We start from the raw sequence: 19,675 nt of genomic DNA, 5'->3' as shown, positions 1-19,675 counted from the left end.
CTTCCGACCATACTACAGTCGAACATCATGACAGTCTCTAGGGCATGGAATGACGTGGACACCTGCATTTGGGAACTAACACCGTGCAAAATTTTCTCTGCCAAACGGTTCTATGAGGAACTGCAAACAACAATTACAGTTGTGTCGTGGTGAAGATTTATCCGGGGTATGCACATTCCTCCTTCGCATTCCATTACGTTCTAGAAGCTAATGTAAAACAAATTAGACACTCACAAAAATTTGCAGCATTGCGACATTCCCATGACTTCGCGATGTGTCCTCTGTTAAGCCTTAGCGGAAACAGGAGTCCACCTCTTGGTCAGATGTTTGTTCGCTACAACACTATGGCGGCACCTCAGTTCCACGTTTGGCGTAGTCATCCACTTCACAAGTAATTTCTCGGTTTTCTTTGATAGACTAATGGCTTATACTTTTGGCAAACAGGCTCTGACTTTCGGGAACTCGACGATCCTAAATTGTATCTGGATTATTTGACGGACACATAACTTCACCATATTCGATTATGAGCTTCCTTCAATCCAAACTACGATTTCAAAACTTCGGGCATACATTCGTGAATCTAACGGGATGCGCAGAGGCTGTTGCAGCTGTACTTAGGATGATTTGACCTTGCTGAAGTTATTCCTCTCTCCTAGGGCGCCTCCTGCTCCTAACATTGTTTATATTCGATGGACTTTGCCTCACCATCAATGGCTGAAAGTAAACATGGATGGCTTAACGTTGGGGTCGCCTGGCGCTGGAGAGATTTTTAGAACGGCTCGGGGGTTCGCTCGGATTTGCTTTGCCTTTCCCATTCTTTTGGCATCAGCACACATTGTAGAAATGCAAGTTGTCATCTTCGCGGTTGATGTGGCCTAGGAAAGAGGTTGGACTAAACTTTGGATAAAATCAGATTCCACATATGTAGTGCAGTTCTTGCAGTGCAGATCACTGGAGGTCCCATGGTAGCTTCAGCAGGCTTGGCTAAAATGCCCGTCTCAATGCTCGGGTACGGAGCTCATGATCTCACATATTTCCAGTGAAGGAAACTTGGGAGTCTCCTCCAAGGGGATCAGGTGTCCGTGTGACTCTGCCACGTCTTCATTCTTGACGATATTTGCAATGTTGCACATTTTCGTTTCTCTTAGTTTTTCCTCATTTTGTTGAATACTTTTATTTATATATATATTTATTGAGTTTTGCCGAGCTAGGTGTCGAAAGTGCCAACCTCGTTGAAATGTATTGCTAGCCTTGCCCCATCCACACTCTTATTAAAAAAAGTATTATTGCTAGTTGAATATAATTTTTTTGAGGGAAAATTATAAAACTGGGTCAAATGGGAGGTCCATTTACATATTTAACCCATTTACTCAACCTACTACATATCTAGACTGATTTTGTGTGACTTTTCCATAATACCCTCAATATTTACGCGCGGCTCGCTCTATCCCGTCTGGCTTTGCATATTCGACCATATGCGAAGCCTGCGAAGCTGATGTTTGGATTTACTTAATGAATTTAGTTCGCATATGCGAAGCCTGCGAAGCTGAAGTTTGTTTTGCTTGATGAATTTAGTTCGCATATGCGAATGCTGGATATGACTTGAAGCTAATTCGCGAAGTGGTATATAACAAAAAATGGCAAATAACAACGGATTCTAACATTAAAATCATAACATTATTAAAATTTACAACAAGATTGCCACAATGAACTCTCCTAACGAATCATTTCAAAGTGGACCTAACTAATCCGGTACCAATCTTGAGACGGATGAGTAATCTTGGTGGGCACCGTGGGACACGTCCATCCCAAAAGGTCGGACGTGTCCCATGGTGCCCACCAAGATTACTCATCCGTTTCAAGATTGATACCGGATTAAGTTAGGTCCACTTTGAAGATTGGCACCATGGGATGGACGTGTCCCATGGTGCACCCCAAGATTGACAAAACCTCTCCTAACCAACCACTTTAGGAGTGAATGTGTCAGTCTTGGGGAAGTTCATCCCTATACAGGAAGGAAAATCATCTCCCCTGCAGCCCAGTACGCCGCCTTCCAGAAAGGGATATTACGTATTCAACCATCTACAGAAAAAATTAATCGTGTTAGACAGGGAAAAAGACGATTTTGGCTTCACGAAATGAAGATTAGCGAAGCATGCGAATGTAAATGTGCAGGGTTTTACTTCGCATATCGATGCTTTCGCGAAGTCTGCGAGGTCAGAAACGTGACTATCTACGTCGCATATCAATGCTTTCGCGAAGTCTGCGAGGTCTGAAACGTGAGGATCTATTCGCAGACTTCGCGAACTACAGTAAAACCTCTATAAATTAATACTCGATAAATTAATAAACTCTTTAAAATAATAATTTCTTCCGGTCCCGACTTGGGCTAGTTCAAAAAATGATCAATTTTAATAAATTAATAAGATAATAATTTTCTGGAACAACCCTTTATAAATACCTTGTATTATTACCTCTATAAATTAATAATTTCTCAAATACATATGCGAAATATATATAGATATGTACTTAGGATAATTTAGCAAAATATGAATCTATAATACTTTGTTTTTTTCTCGAAACTTATATCTAGTTGAATCTCATCTCTAACTATTCTTGGTGCATTCAAAAGTTCCGATGTATCCTTGTCAAATTGTAACAAAAAATTGTAAAGAGTGGATGATGTTATAATTGCGTCCTTTCGTGTGACTGGTTTCAAAGGTACCGAATTATCCCAAGTTTCATCCTCAATTGAATTTTGCATAACACTCGATGCAATTTTTTCTAAACTTTGGACTTGTGAGCATTCATTGTTTTCACCTGGACAATCCAATATTTGATTGATAATGACATCCATTAGATTGCGGTAACTAAGCCGACCAATCATTCCCTCAGGTTCATGAATGTTTTCTTTAGTGGTTGCTTCCTCTAAATTCGTTGTGACAGATTCATCCCATATACGAATTTTGCAATGTTTAAAACAATTTGCTATTTTCTCTTGTTTGATATCTATTTTCCAAGATGAGACTGCAAGATTTATCGCATCAAACACATTAGTAATTCAATGAATTTCCATATAAATTTATATAGTATTTCATTAACTAATACAATGAACTTCTAAGTTCAATTAACTTATATAATGCATATTTAATTTGATTTGTCCATTGATTTTAGACAAAAACTTTATTTAAATTACTAATTTAAAATTTATTTTTAAAAAAATTTAAAATCACTCTATAAATTAATAATTATTAATTTATCGATTAATTAATAACTCTATAAAAGGGCGGCCCGGTCGCATTACGCGTCCCCGCTGCGATGTGAATTCATGAAAAAAACGCAGAAAAAAAACAGATACTTACATTTTTCGCCCCTTTCACCCCCAAAAGCGACAATAACAATATGATAACATGGGAAGAACGAAGAAAATAACGTAGAAAAACCATTTCTTTGATGGTAACAAGAAGAAAGAAACCAAGCAACGAACAGGAAGACGAAAAACCATGGCTTCGTTTTCTAGGGTTGGGAAGTTGCAGAATCAAGAGATGAAGAGAGGAAAAAGAGAAATTCATTGTGATTTTGACTAAATGGTGTAGATTTCGTGCAATTTAAAGAAAGAAAGGAAGATCAAAAGTCTTGAAATCATTAATGCAGGAGCAACTTTTCGCATAACCAAGGAGATAGGGGGAGCGGCGATTCACTGGAAGTGGGAAGGTTAGGGGTATTATGGAAAAGTCACACAAAATCAGTCTAGATATGTAGTAGGATTAGTAAATGGGTTAAATATGTAAATGAGCCTCCCATTTGACCCAGTTTTGTAATTTTCCCTTTTTTTAAACAATTATTTTACAAGTCAAACTGATACATGGTAGTAATTACCGGTAAATGGTAAATATAATTATTATTCCGTTAGAGATCAATAACACATAATACTTGGCGTAATACATAAATAACTCCCTGAATTTGTTTAAATGTTGCAACTGCCCCTTCCAACTTTCAATTGTAATAATTTACCCCTCAAACTTGTCCAATTGTAACAACTTACCCCTTAAATTTGTCCAATTGTAAAACACAACCCCAAATTGCTGACATGGACTGCAATTGAAGAATCACGTGAAATACAAAATATGCAACGCTCGTAGAGTATGATAATCAGATCTTTGGCGTGATACGAATCTGGAAAAACTTTTTTACGGTTGCTTCAAATACGGGGTAAAAAAATTTCCAATTTGGGGTTATGTTTTACAATTGGATAAGTTTAAGGGGTAAGTTGTTACAATTGAAAGTTGAGAGGGACAGTTGCAACATTTGAACAAGTTCAGGGATTATTTGTGTATTAGTCCCATAATACTTTTTAGTTGGTTCTTTCGGTTATAGTTTAATATGTATAATATAATAGAATTTCAACTCGAAACTAGTTTAAATTAACTGACTTTGAGATTTATAACACTTAAAGTAAATATTAATCGATTAATACTTAAATTTTACTAGCTTATAGATGCAACTCACTTAAGTTCATAAATAACATAATAAAATATGTGGATTGTTATTTACCGTCTCTAAATTATTTATTACCGTCCTCTTTTGGATACTTTTGCCCTTTTTATTTTTTAAACTCAAAAACTGAAATTCTCTCAAATTTCTTCGAATTTTAAAAACCCGAACAACATTCATGGGACTTAAATACGATAAAGGAAAAAGACTAATAATTCCCTGGATAAGTTTATTTGAAAATCGAATCGAAAACACGAGTTTCATCTCCGGATTCGGAAAAAAAATTCATTCAAAAAATGTACTGAATGGGTGATTCACACCATTTCGCCTAGGTAGAAACGAATCTAGGCGGAAACGGGTGGATCACCCGTTTCTACCTAGACGGAATGGTGTGAATCACCCGTTTAACACATTTTGGATGATTTTTTTTTATATATTGATTAAATCAGTTAGTTTTTGGAGACGAATTTCAATTAGTGTAAATATGAACTGTAGTTATTCGATTTTCTCGATGTTCTCGGGTCCATTTTTCATAAATCTAATTTTTGGCTTGGGAGATAGAAGATATTAAGTTTTTGAATGGAAAAATGAAAATAGTGAAAATTTACGAGAGGATAATTTGAGGGGCGATGAATAGCAAAACTCAATAACATATTTGAAGTATAATGAAAATTTCATATTCACACCTAAAAAAACTTAATTTTTGCAATAAAGCAATTTAATATTTTTCCATTCTACAATCAGGGCGCGAAAAGCGAAACTCAGCTCATCTCGCTTGTCAGTCCGCTCCAAATTTTCGCGCTCTTTCCAGTTTTCATGTCCAGTTTAGGGTTTCGTTCTCCTCAATTCTCCGAGGTAATTACACCGATGTTTAGATAATCATATCTGTAGCACGATCCATTCTCAAATTCACGGTTTTTTCCACATTCAGTTTTCTGGATTCCTTTCTCTATCAGTAAAATTTGATGAATATTATGCTTGGTTTGTCATGTTGAAATTGTTTCAGGATTTTGCTTGGTTACCTACTTGACTTCCAAATCCTCAACTAGAAGCATCCAGTAACTGCCATTTGTTCTTGTCCGGAGATGATCCTCAAAATCCTCAAAATCCTTTCTCCATCGCCTGGAAGTGTAAGTTGTGTTGCATATTTTATTTATTGTGGTGAATATTTGATTGTTTTTCGCTAAATTAAATTCAATTTAGCTTTGTAGTTTTTGATTCCGTGGTACAACAACGTTCAATGTAGACTGATATGTCTAACATGAGAAAAAACATTTACTGATGTGACTTGCTGTATTAACTCTTAAAGAAAGCTTGTTATCTTGTTGGAATCGTTTAATGGAACCTGGCTGTTGTCATCTGATGTCGGATAGGTACTTCATCTTCGCGTCTTTCATCAGATGGGGAATCACAGGATAGCCTAAGCAAGAGTATTGATGCCTCTAAAGCCCTTCACTGTTCCAGTAAAGTTCCATCAGTGCAACAAGTTGAAGCTTCAGCTGACTTGCAAGAGAGAGTGAGACTATCAAAAGCAGCTAGACATGAAGCTGTACGCTTTTCTCCATTGTCTGCTTCCAACAGACATTGTTCTTGAAGCTGCACTCCAAGTTAAGCAAGCAAGGCTGAAGACTTTAAGAGATAGATTGCCTTCTCCTCCCACGAAATAGATGACATTGATCGTCTTTTAGACTTAGATGACCTAACTATGGAGAATGCCTTAAGAGATGTAGGTCTATTTTTCGAGGACCTTGATGACCAGCATGATTGTTTGGATGTGTCTCAAGTGAAGGATACTCCTATGTCAGAAAACCTTAACATGCATAACGATGAACTAAAGAATGTGACGCTTATGGCTCAACAACATACTGTTTCAGCTTTGGGCTTGAACAACTGTGAACTTGTTGATCCCAATTTAGATCACCCAACTGAAAAAACCTTGGAAGTTTTTAGCTGCAGTACAGGTGAAGTATTTCTCCTTCCGGACATCGTTAGTATTCATCTAGTCTTCTTTCATTTATTCAGTTACTTTTCCCCATTTTATAGTTTAAAATTTAGTTAATATGGGGATTAAAGCTTAGGAGGGTGTGGAGCTTCTGATTTTCCTTTACATTAATAACTTCATTACACTTTAAATGTATTGGTTTTTCTTTATCTTTCAGCCTCAAGTTGATGCAAGATCATCTCCTCCTGCTTTTTTATGGGAAAATACTGGTGAATTTTTTATCTGTCTCTTTCTATGTGCTTTGTTTCTGGATGTTGATAGATCTCTGTTCTTATATTCCTTTTTTTTTCCATGTAGAAGGAGAAAATAGAGAATGCTCTTCAGTCAATAAATTCAGAAGCCGCTGGTTGGGAAGTTAAGGTGAGGATAACAGTTTATCTTATTCCTCTTTTAATACCCTTGTAAGATCATTTCCTGTAGCTTATTTTTATTTGGCATGTGCCTTTTCCTGATGAGTAATAGAAGCTTAATTATAATAAAAAAAGCAACGGTACATTGCTTATAGATATCAAGTGGGCTCCTTGCAGTTAGTTCTGGATGGAGACTTGAGTTCAGTATTCGGATCTGTAGTTATATAAGAAGAGAAAATGTGAATGAGTCTGTTTAATATCTTAATTGGTTAGTTTTAGATTTAAGCTTTTGTATTTCTATATATAAATGTGCTGTAGCTGTCTAGGTATGGGTTTTGTAGGTATGAGTATGTATGGGTCTCTCTAGGTATGGACTGTAGGTGTCTTACTATATATATATATATATATATACAAGTCAAACCTTCATAAATTAATACTCGATAAATTAATAACCTCTTTAAAATAATAACTTCTTTTGGTCCCGATTTGGGCCAGATCACTAATTTTATACTCGATAAATTAATAACCTCTATAAATTAATAAAATTTTATGGTCCCAACATTATTAATTCATAGAGGTTTTAATATATATGGTATCAGTGAATTGACAATGGATGTCGCGACATACCGGAGAGTGTAAAGCTTGGACAATACCCATTATGACTGAAGATTTGCAAGGTACAAACGCTTTATTCCGACCTTCTGTTTCTTCTATCAAGTTGTCAAGGCTTGTTGAATTGAAAGAGCAAAAGTTCATAAGGTTTTTTATGGATGAAAACGCATCAGATAATAAGTATCGGAATATTGATTTTGAATTAGGAATCAAATTTAGGAACCAATTTCAATTATTGATTGGGTGTGAAGTTGGAGAGTTTCATGTGATTGAGACTCAATTGGGAATTTTAATTCTCTTTCCCTTCTTCCAACGAGGTGTTCATTATTGGGACACAGTTCAGAATCGATTATGGAGTGGGCAATTGCATAATCCAGTATCTATTTGTTCGGAAGCACAGTTGAGGAAATTGTTAGTGGAGGAAATTGACGTATGCCATAGAGAGTGGATTTCTGATGTGTCCACAATATAAATGACATGCTTGTTTACACTTGTAAGTTGTTTAATGGGTTAAAATGTAAAAATATCCAGCAATTTTATCCCTAATGTCTAAAATGGTGTAATTTTACCTCTAACATTAACAATTTTATCCATAATGTTGATAAATTGGGTCAATTTGAGAAATAATTCATCAAACCGTCTTCTCGGACATGAATCTTGTCATCTACACTTCACACGTGCATCATTTTATCAGTAACAAATCACAAACATATATTGGGATGCGAAAAAAAATAAAAAAAATATACTTTTGTACGAATTGGACAAAAAAAAAAAAAAAATAAAAACATTCACCGAATTTATAAATATTAATCTCCAATTCTATTATTAAATTATAAAAAACATGAAATCCTTTTCTTAGAACCAATTGATATGCAATTGGTGCAGAATAAGGAACAAAAATATCTGTGTTTTATAATAAGGGTAAAATTGATCCAAATTATCAACGTTAGGGGTAAAATTGCTCTTGGCTACTAACGTTAAGGGTAAAATTGGATCAACGTTAGGGGTAAAATTGCTCTTGGCTACTAACGTTAAAGGTAAAATTGCATCATTTTAGACATTAGGGGTAAAATTGCTCCTGACCCAAAACATTAGGGGTATTTTTGCACCTTAACCCTTGTTTAATTATAGTAGACGAGAGCACTCAACTAAAAGCTGCTGAAGCATATGATCTGGTTCAGAAAATTACCAAGGAAATCCTAGAGGTGGACTGCTCCTATAATATGTTTAGTTACTGTGCCTGGCATTACTAGGTTTTATATATTTAGTGAGTTAATTTGCATTTGAAGATGAGAAATTAGATGTATTATGAAAATTATCTTATGAATAATTAAGTTGAAGATTAAATATATAGTTATTCATTTAACTGTTCGCAAACAGTTAGTTTAAAATCAAAAGATGATGAAACAAATGAAATTGAAATAAAATTAATTATAAAAAATGCATAAACATTCTATTTTAAAAAGAAAATAATCATTTTAAAATAATTAAACATAAATACTAAAACTGAATAATATGAAAAAGAAAAAAAATTGGTCAAAATTATTTTTTAGGGCAAAAAAGTAAAAATAAAAAAGTATAAAGATCAAAAGTGAAATTAGTCTAGGGATAAAAAGATATAAAAAATAAGTATAATGATCCAAATAAAAATAAAAAAGTAAAATTTAGTTAAAAATATTTTTTAAGGAAAAAAATTAAAAATATATAAGTAAAAGGATCAAAAGTGAAATTAACCCAATGATAAAAGAAGTAAAAATAAATAAATATATCAACTAAAATAAAAATTAAAAAATAAAACAGGGACTAAAGTAGAATTTTACAAGGAGGGTGAATTTTCAAGTTAGTGAGAGAGGAGGGAGGGAATAGAAAGCCTCAAGAGGTGGGGAAATGAGACTAGAGGAGTTTGGGGTAAACCCAAAACTGAAAACGGTTAAATGGAATGATTGAATTAATAAAACAAACGCCAACAAAAGGAATGAAACCTTTTCATTCCCTTGCCCTTTCCTGAAATTCCCGAAACAAACGCCCCCTAAAAAGAATAAAACCTCTCATTTTCCATACCCTTTCCTCAAACCTCCGCCCCATTACTATATTAATTCAGTTCTGACAAAACATAACTTCAATATTCTAATATTGTAATCCATATTAAACATATATATATATATTCATCCTACTCATCCTAGTTCTGACAAAACATAACTTCAATATTATTGTAATCCGTATTAAACATATATATATTCATCCTACTCATCCTCATTATCTTCATATGAGCTAGGATCCTAAGTTTCTGTCGTATCTCAGAAATGTGCAACCAACTGCATAAATTTTGATAAAGTCAAATGTGATCTCAGATCACTTGTTAATGTAGTAATTAACATTTAGGAGTTTGGAACCAAAAAGAGTTTGGAACCAACACTAAACTTCTATTGATCTTCAGAAAATTTATATAGAATTACAAACATCAGTTACAACCGACTTCCAGAACTTCTCCTAAACATAAGCAATAACTAATAACTTCTCCTAAATTCAAATAATTTAAATAAAACATTATCTGCTAATAAAATTAACTAAGGCATATTTCCAACAAACTCCTCCTTGCCTTAGTATTTACAAACACCCAACTTGTTTCAAAGTTTGTTTTGATGATGTACTTTCCCATCACCATTCTAAAATTGGAGCACTTCTCTCCAAATGCTTCATATTGATGTACTTTCCCATCACCATTCTAGAATTGGAGCACTTCTCTCCAAATGCTTCATATTGATGTACTTTCCCATCAATTTGCTTCATATTGGTGCACATCTCACCAATTTCAAAACAATGTTTCTTCTTCTTCGGCAACATGTGTCAACTTGACACTTTCTTCAGACTTGGTTCTACAATTCTTTTGAATATGCCCAAACCTTTTATTTATCACCGTTTATCAGAAAACTCTTGTAGAGTCTCCTTTTCTTCTTGTAGAGTCTCCTTTTATTTATCACCGTTTATCCTAAGCTTGCTAATTCTGGCCATCAAAAAACTGGTGCAGCAACCTGATTAAAAGATACTGCATCTGCTTCCATTCTCACAGATCCCTCAAGATAATTTGATCTGATACCATTTTGTAGTAATTAACATTTAGGAGTTTGGAACCAACCCTAAAGAGTTTGGAACCAACACTAAACTTCTATTGATCTTCAGAAAATTTATATAGAATTACAAACATCAGTTACAACTGACTTCCAGAACTTCTCCTAAACATAAGCAATAACTGAATAACTTCTCCTAAATTCAAATAATTTAAATAAAACATTATCTGCTAATAAAATTAACTAAGGCATATTTCCAACAGTTAATTACTAATATTAAAATGGATTAAATCTCAGTGTGCCTTGGGAAGTGGGAATACTATATATATATATATACTATTTCTTCTTTATTATTTAATTACAAGAAGTAGATATGAAGTTGCAAAAATGTGCAACAAACTACATTATATATATATATATATATCTATGAAGCACCGATACTTCCCGGAGGTCACCATACGCGTTACTCCGGGTGCGGGGATTCGCCGGCGATTCGGCGGGATACGTACGGGATTCGCCTGGGAAGTATCCCCTTTTTTCTTTTTCTTTTTAAATGAGGGGATACGCGGGGACACGCCGGAGATACTTCGGGGACACGTCGGGGATACTTCGGGGATACTTTAGGGGTTTTTTTTTTTAAAAAACTTAGAAAGTATAAGGTTTTTTTTTTTTAAAAAAACTCAGTAAATGGAAGGATTAAAATGAAATAATCTAAGATTACTCGTATATACAGGGTTATCGCGATTGAATTGAACCCTAAACTAAATTGAAAATCTCTCCTGTCGATTGAACCCTAATCGTATCGAGTTCTTCTGTTCAGTCGATCCCTCTCACTCATCTGGTCGATCCCATATATATTATTAATTATATATAAAATTTGCCGTATCCCCGCCGTACCCGTATCTCATATTTTTTTGAAATTCCGTTTGCCGTACCCGTACACGTACCGCACCCGTATGCGTACCCGTATCGGTGCTTCATAGATATATATAAAAGCTAGCATGCTATTTCTCCTTTATTCTTTATACAACAAGTAGATATGAAGTTGCAAAAATGTGCAACAAACTACATATATTATAATTAGGCTTAATGTATATTTAGACTTTTAAGTTTGGCAAGTTTTTGCCTATTGGCACCCTGAACTTTTAGAATAACCTATTGCACACTTATACTTGGTTTTAAAAACGTATCACACACCAATAATTGGCTCATTCGGACATCCTGCAACAAAATTGTTGATCTGTCATCTTTGACAGATGAGATGACATGTGCGCGCTATAGAAAAAAAAACGCATGAGTTCATTCAGTATTCCTTATAAAGAAGGCATACATAACGAACACATGCGCTTTTCTTCTTTTCTGTAGCACGCAAATGTCACGTTATATGTCAAAGATGACCGATCAACGATTTCGTGTGCAGGAGGTCTGTATGAGCCGACTATAGGTCTGTGATAGATTTTTAAAGCCAACTATATGTGTGGTAGGTTATTTTAAAAGTTGAGGTGCTACGCCAAAACTGTCATGGAACCGATTGAACTAAAAGCTCAAACTGATACTTAAGGCCCAATCATATATCTTATATTAATCTCCCCAACACGCAAAATGCCCCTTGGGCTTGCAGCGTGCACAACACAAACCCATCCCGCCATGTGTTTTTAATTCCACAAATTAATGAGGTTGCCGGGACTCGAACCCTCGACCGTTTGGTCCTAGAGGCTAAAAATTAATTAAGTTGAGAATATTAAGGATAAAAATTTACCAGTTTGTATTTTAATGGTATATATGTACTAATTCAAAAACGTCAACGACAAATTTGGATATAAATTACCAATTGAGAAAATTATAAACACAAATTAGTTTAGCATTCTAACATTGCAAACTCACTCAGAGAAGGAAATACATAATTCATGTTCAATCCAACTAACATTATAATCAGCACACACATAACTGAAAAGCTTACCTAGTGGCTGTCCTAAAACCAATGGTACCACAATACAAGCTATGATGCTTGTTTTTATTCATCTTCTTATTGTTTTGGTATGGAATTAAATCTTAGATAGAAAGCCGGAAAGACAGACCAGAACCTGCTAGTTTTTCTTCCATCACATTTTCTAGACGTTGCTTCTTGGAATCGCTAAGATAATCAACCCATTTTCCCACCTCACCTTTCCTAAAGAATGCCGTATTTGGGCTTGTTCCCAAATACGTACCATTCTTGTTCACCTCCAAATTCTTCAATTTCTTTAAACTACAAAGCTCAGCAATTTCTTCAATCACACCATTTCCATCTTCCTCTTCAGAAAAAGGGTGCCCAATAAACTCGGCTACTCTCTTCAAACAAGACACAATGTCTTCCTTTACGTCTTCATACTTCAAAAACAACACCTTATTCGGCTTATCCAAACTTTCCTTCCAGTATCCTAACACATGATCCCAGTAAGGTCCAAAACTAACCATCCCCTTAAAATACAGCTCAATAAATTCCTCCATAGGCATTTCAAAATCTCGTATCATTTCGTGGCAATGATGCCACAGGGAGACCGCGGAATCCAAAGGGTTGCGGCAGATGTAAACAATTCGACACTTTGACTGCTTAATGGACTCGGGTAACAATGAATGAGACAAGTGTGAGGAAAGAAGCCGAGGAGATGGAATTGTAGAAAGGTCAGGAATTTCCTTGCTACTAGGTAGATAGGATTCAGGAACGGGAACAAGATAATGAGGGTTTGTAGTAAGTAATGGGGTATTAGAAGGGGTATAACGGGTTCGATTAACAATGGAAAAGATCAAGGCTTTGAGCCAAGTAGTCCCAGATTTTGGATTGGATGCAACTATAATATCTGTGTCTTGAGCTTGGAAGCATCTTTGAAATGAAATTACACCATGAAGCTAAGAATTTGGGAACCAGACGCCCTGATATAAACACAACTCCAAAGTTGTCCCATCCATGGCTTTAGGAAGGGAAGGAAGTAGTTCTTTAAGAATGGTTACCTAATCTCATCCATTGAAGAAGATGAGATTAGGTAACCATTCTTAGCTTCCTCCATTATGCAGTGATATATTGAAATTAATCGTTTATCTATATATATATATATATATATATCCTGCTCATCCTCATTATCTTCATACAAGCTAGGATACTATCTCTCCTTTATTATTTTATACAAGTATATATTTAGTTGCTGGCATCTCCAAAAAATGTGCAACCCACTACATATATTATAATCTTAGGTGTGCATTAGAAAATTGGAAAAGTCTAAAAATATGTCCTATAATATTATAAAAAAATTAATTTTATAATAAACCCTTTTCCCTTAATTTTTTGATCTCTTGATTTCTTTTCTCTCTTTTCTTTTTTAACTACTTCCTCTTCACACCCACTGGCCACCGAATTTCAGTCTCCTCCTCTGTTATTCTTCTGCTAATTGCTTTCCTTTTTCTTTATTTCTCTGTTAATTTCTGCTTTTCGTTGTTGTTACTAGTTTGCATCATCCGATCTACCTGTTTTGTGATCTCTGCCATAGTTTGGGGGTGTAAATTGCTTCCTCAGACCACTCAGGCAGGGAGCAAACCCACTCTCTCCTGGCGGCTGGGGCGCATTCAGGCATCAATAGGCAAAACTTACAGTTTAAAAGCTTAAATATGCATTAATAAGTCAAAGGGTGATCTCGATCTGCATTGGGAATGGGAATAGACTAACAATTAGTCATATAATATTATTAAAAATAAATTTATCAAATTATTAGTCAAGTTGCTCCTTTAGTCCTTAAAATTTTGAGGCTTAAGAGGTCTTAGTCCTTTCCCGTTTATTAGAATGCTAAGTTGCTGCCAACTGCATAAATTTATCCTCCCAGTTCGTACCTAGTTAAATACACTCTGTTTCTATTAAATAGAATTAGGGATATGGACTAAATATACCTCCTATCAGTAATACCCCTTATGAAATGGTGAAATTTTCATAAATGTTTTCAACGTGGAGTAAGTTTGGCCTCAGACAGTTGCATAATCAGCATCTGACTGGTTGTGCTAAATGTTTTTGTTACGCCGTGTTTTGGTCTAGGTTGTGGCAAAAAAAGAAGCAAGAATTGCACAACCCTTTATCCGTAGGGGGTACAATTAGATGAAGATTTAGAGAAAGGGTAGGAGCAAAACCACTCCCAACGGCTAGGAGTGTGCCGGTACCCCTGTGCCCCCATGCCTCCATCTTTAGGCCTAGGTAAGGGTCCGGTTTTAGGGGTTTTGTTACCTGGGCCTAAAATTACTCCATGTGTTGTTATTTAGACCCAAAATTAAGTTGAGAATGTTAAGGATACAATTTTACCATTTTGTATGTTAAGGATATATATGTACTAATCCAAAAACTTTAGGGACAAATTTGGATATAAATTACTTTAGCATTCTGACATTGCAAACCCACTCACAGAAAGACATCACAATTCAACTAACATGATAATCAGCACACACATACAAGCTATTATGCTTCTTTTTATTCATTTTCTTATTGTTTTATGGAAATAAATCTTAGATAGAAACCTTGAAAGACAAACCAGATCCTCTTAGTTTTTCTTCCATCACATTTTCTAGATGTTGCTTTTTGGAAGGGCTAAGATAATCAACCCATTTCCCCACCTCACCTTTCCTAAAGAATGCCTTATTTGGGCTTTTTCCCATATACGTACCATTCTTGTTCACCTCCAAATTCTTCAATTTCCTTAAACTACAAAGCTCAACCATTTCTTCAACCACACTATTTCTATCTTCCTCTTCAGAAAAAGGGTGCCCAATAAACTCTGCTATTCTCTTCAAACAAGACACAGTATCTTCCTTCATGTCTTCATACTTCAAAAACAACACCTTATTCGGCTTCTCCAAGCTTTCCTTCCAGTATCCTAACACATGATCCCAGTAAGGTCCAAAACTAACCACCCCCTCAAAATACACCTCAAAAAATTCATCCATAGGCATTTCAAAATCTGTTAACATTTCGCAGTAATGATGCCACAGGGAGACTGCAGAATCAAAAGGGTTGCGGCAGATGTAAACGATTCGACATTTTGACTGCTTAATGGACTCGGGTAACAACGAATGAGACACGTGTGAGGAAAGAAGACGAGGAGATGGAACCTTAGAAAGGTCAAGAATTTCCTTGCTATTAGATAGATAGGATTCAGGAAAGGGAACAAGATAATGAGGGTTTGTAGTAAGTAATGGGGTATTAAAAGGGGTATAACGGGTTCGATTAACAATGGAAAAGATCAAGGCTTTGAGCCAAGTAGTCCCAGATTTTGGATTCGAGGCAATTATAATATCTGTATCTTGAGCTTGGAAGCATCTTTGGAAGGATAATAAACGTTGAAGCTGACCGGTTCTAGTTGAGTACCAGAAGCCCTGATATAAACACAACTGGAAATTTGTCCCAATCATGGGTTTAGGAAGGGAAGAGAGTAGTTCTTTAACTTCTTGGTCAATATCTTCAACCATTGAAGACGATGGGGTTAGGCAACCAATCTTGTCTTGCTCCATTATGCAGTGATATGTTGAAATTAAGTGTGTGTATATATCCTTCTTATTATCTTCATATAAGCTATTTCTCCTTTCTTATTTTATTACAAGTAGATATTAATTGCTGTCATCTCTCAATAATGTGCAAGTTGCTGTCATGTCTCAATAATGTGCAACCAACTACATATATTATAATTAAGTCAAAGTTGATCTCAGGTTACTTGTTAATTCTGATTAATGATATGGAAGATCTTAGGTGGGCCTTATAATTCTTGTTAATTTTATAATAAACCATTATCCCTTAGTTTTTTAATCTCTTCATTTCTTTTCTCTCTACTTTTTTAACTTCTTCCTTTTCACACCCACACCCACACCCACACCCACTGGCCACCGAAGTTCAGTCTCCTCTGCTAATTACTTCATTTCTCACTTAGTTTCTGCTTTTTCGTTGGTGTTACTAGTTTGCATCATCCGATCTACATGTTTTGTGGTCTCTGCGGCAGTTTGGGGGTGCAAATTGCTTCCTCAGACCATTCAGGCAGGGGGCAAAACCACCCCTCCCAGGCAGCTGAGGTGCGCAAGCACCCCCAAGCCCCCTATCTTCGCCCCTGATCGTATTGGTCCCATTTTATCTGGATTCTTATCACATGTTCTAGAATGTTGGACAAAAAAAATCTATAAACCCAAATTCTGTCGAGATTAAGAGGTCTTAGTTCTCCCCATTATTGGTACCAACTGACAAAAGTATGCTCCCAGTTGGTACATAATATTGAAATTACAACACCAACTTACAATAATTAGTCTCTAGAATATTCAAGATATATTATTAGTCAAAAATATCTATGAATTATTTATGCATCTAGAAGGTTTGAAAAATATCAATTAATAATTGATTGATACCCAATCAAATTTGTGGTTATAAATTAGATGGATAACCGACCTAACTTGCTATAAATAGGAAACAAATGTTTGATGAGTGAATGTAAGAGAGCAGAGAACAAGCAGCATGAATGTTTGAGAATTGTGAGTTGGTGAGCAAGTATTGAGTTATAATATATTTTTGTATAAGAGTTTTAGTTATGTATAAACAAAAATAAGTTTTATTCAATTCAGTCCTTCACTATATTTAACAAGTGGTATCAGAGCGGGCGGTCAGGGACCGGTACGTGGTCGAGTGCAAGCAAGCGGTTAGGGACCGGGAGTCGAGTGCTTTGAAAGTTCGCGATCCGGGATCGTGGTGGTACGAGGTATTTTTAGCGCGCAGTCCGGGACTGTAAAAATTATTGGTCGGTGTTACTTGGTTAATTAAAGGAGATAACCAAGTCGTGATGGCGGATATGTCTACCTCGGTAAGCACTCTGGAAAAACTCAATAATAATAATTATAGTACTTGGAGTACTCGTATGCAATTTTATCTGCTCGGCCAAGATTTGTGGGAGATTGTTGGAGGAAACGAAATAGCGCCTCCGACGGAACAAAATGACCTTAAGAAATGGAAGGTCAAGCGTGGTAAAACTATGTATGCCTTATCAATTTCGGTGGAGGACGATTTGCTGCAACGCATCAAGGATGCCAAAACTCTAAAGGAGGCATGGGACACTCTAGCAGAATTATTTGCGAAGAAAAACGATGCAAAGCTCCAACAACTCGAGAACGAGTTACTGTCGGTCTCACAACAAGATATGACGGTGAGTGAATATTTTACTAAAGTTAAAACTTTATGTAAAGAAATTTCAAAATTGGATCCAGAAAATAAAATTACTGAAACGAGAATGAGAAGAATTATAGTCCATGGGTTGCGTCCCGAATTTAACGCTCTTGTCACAGCAACCCGTGGATGGGCTAAAGAGCCAAATTTAAATGAATTGGAAAATATTTTGGCTAATCAAGAGGGCCTGGACAAACAAATGTCTAAAGTCTCAGTTAATGATGACAATAAAGCTCTTTTTAGTAATAAAGAGAGAAAGGATCCAACAACCGCGAGATCGAGATTCGGAGAAAGATCTAAAGAAGACAGATGGCAGAAAAGTCCACAAAGGAGTTGGCAACAAGGGGGAGATCACCACACTCACAACCATAATGAAGAGGATGAGAAGGCGTATCGACGAAAGAACAATCAATGTTATGTTTGTGGCAAACAAGGTCACTATGCACGAGATTGTTGGTATAAGAAAGTAGAAGGCAACGTCGTTACATTCACACACACTCAAGAAGGAAGCGAAGAAGAATGTGATTTCCAGGCTTCAAGTGCCATGGTAGAGCCGATGTTATGTGATCCAGTCAGATCATCCATAGCAGATGGAAAGAAAGAGCAAGCATTTGCTGCTGGGCAACAAAAGGAGGAGGAACTAATAAGGCAGCTGGGTTGCCTTCAGCTCCTCAACTCTGTACAAAAGATTGAAGATCATGGTGGTGATGAGGAACCACTTGAGGAGCCTTCCAATGAAGAAAGAAATAAGAGAGATGTCCGAAAGGAGTTAACGGCTTCATACGAAACGCCACTAGACAAAAGAGAGGTGAAGCGTCAACAGTAAGCAATGACAAAGACGATGTCACGAAAAGGGAAGATGGTGAAGACTAAGCCAACAGGTTCACCAAAATGGTCCTCACCCAAGGAGAGGGTGAAGTCTATGCTAATGCAGATGTCCAAGGTTCAGAAGCCAAAGCAGACAGTGGAGCACAAGGCAAATATACCTAAAGATGGAAATGTTACGTCGAGGAAATGTAAGCAAGGCGCTTACAATCAACAAAGGTTCATTAAGAAGGCAATCATCAAGGAGATAGTATTGCTGGAAGCTCTAGTCAAGAGTTTGAGCGAATTAGCTAAGCTAGGGAAGGCTTGGCAATATTGGCTAGAAGGACGACGACAACCGAAGAGAAATTACAAGTACGCGTCGAGGCAACGTAAGTTGAGGGAGATCAACAATGAAGAGTGCGACAATCCCAACGGAGTGGGAAAATCCAATCGTGCCATAAATGACAAAGAGAAATGTGAGAAAGTCGTGTTTGGTAAAGAAATGCAAGTAATCGAAGAAGTTACGGTAAAAGAGCCTACAACACATAGAGAAGCATCTTTAAGCAAGAAATGGAGAAATGTTATGAAAGAAGATTTCAGAAAAGCATCTTGGAACGGTTAGCATATACGAACTATTAAAAATCAATGTTGAGGGGGAGTATTGAAATATCAACATTGATTTTTATGTGGAAGTATCTAGCAAATTAGACTAATCTAAGTTCTAGATTAATCTATTTGAAATATCTAGGATTAGTCATAAAAAATCTTTAAAATGTGGTTCTAATTTATATGATTTGTACAAGTTTGTGGATGAGATTTGTACAAGTTTGTGGTTTAAATTGGTTCCATCCTAGTATAAATAGGTATTGAGGTTGTAAGTTTTGTGTAGGAAAAATTGAGAGAGTATAAGCAAGTGATAAAAATAAATTGAGTGTAGTGTATAAATTAGTGTGGTGAGTTGGTTCATAATATATAGTGTAAAATTTCAGTTTTAATCTAATAAACAAAAATTGTTCAATTTAGTCCTCCATTATATTTAACACATAAGACAATAACCATGTCACCTGTATGACTTTTAGTGAGGAAAAACAAAACTTAAGTTTTCAACAAGAAAATGACAAAAAGAAAGAGA

General features: G+C 35.8%; 1 protein-coding gene, 1 long non-coding RNA gene and 1 pseudogene across 2 annotated transcripts; 1 reads left to right on the top strand and 2 right to left on the bottom strand.

The window, feature by feature from the left end:
• Nucleotides 1-5,259: 5,259 nt before the first annotated feature.
• Nucleotides 5,260-8,170, top strand: LOC136224546 (uncharacterized). The gene is made up of 6 exons (XR_010686483.1): nucleotides 5,260-5,349; nucleotides 5,501-5,624; nucleotides 5,868-6,455; nucleotides 6,654-6,705; nucleotides 6,794-6,856; nucleotides 7,446-8,170. It is a non-coding gene; the product is annotated as an uncharacterized lncRNA (long non-coding RNA).
• Nucleotides 8,171-12,272: 4,102 nt separating this feature from the next.
• On the bottom strand, nucleotides 12,273-14,048 carry LOC136222800 (cytosolic sulfotransferase 15-like; annotated as a pseudogene).
• An 895-nt stretch (nucleotides 14,049-14,943) lies between these two features.
• LOC136223603 (cytosolic sulfotransferase 15-like) lies at nucleotides 14,944-16,109 on the bottom strand. The gene has a single exon (XM_066011701.1). The coding sequence runs from the start codon at nucleotides 16,047-16,049 to the stop codon at nucleotides 15,048-15,050; it is 1,002 nt and encodes a 333-aa protein (XP_065867773.1). The 5' UTR covers nucleotides 16,050-16,109; the 3' UTR covers nucleotides 14,944-15,047.
• Nucleotides 16,110-19,675: the final 3,566 nt, after the last annotated feature.

Source organism: Euphorbia lathyris, chromosome 3, assembly GCF_963576675.1.
Source record: "Euphorbia lathyris chromosome 3, ddEupLath1.1, whole genome shotgun sequence".
In the NCBI taxonomy this organism is placed as follows: domain Eukaryota; kingdom Viridiplantae; phylum Streptophyta; class Magnoliopsida; order Malpighiales; family Euphorbiaceae; genus Euphorbia; species Euphorbia lathyris.
The sequence above is the reverse complement of the archived record's forward strand: the minus strand, read 5'-3'. Positions and strand labels throughout refer to the sequence as shown.

Bases quoted from the DNA above. Each gene is read 5' to 3' on its own strand.
- LOC136223603 (XM_066011701.1), bottom strand. From the start codon at position 16,049: ATGGAGCAAGACAAGATTGGTTGCCTAACCCCATCGTCTTCAATGGTT.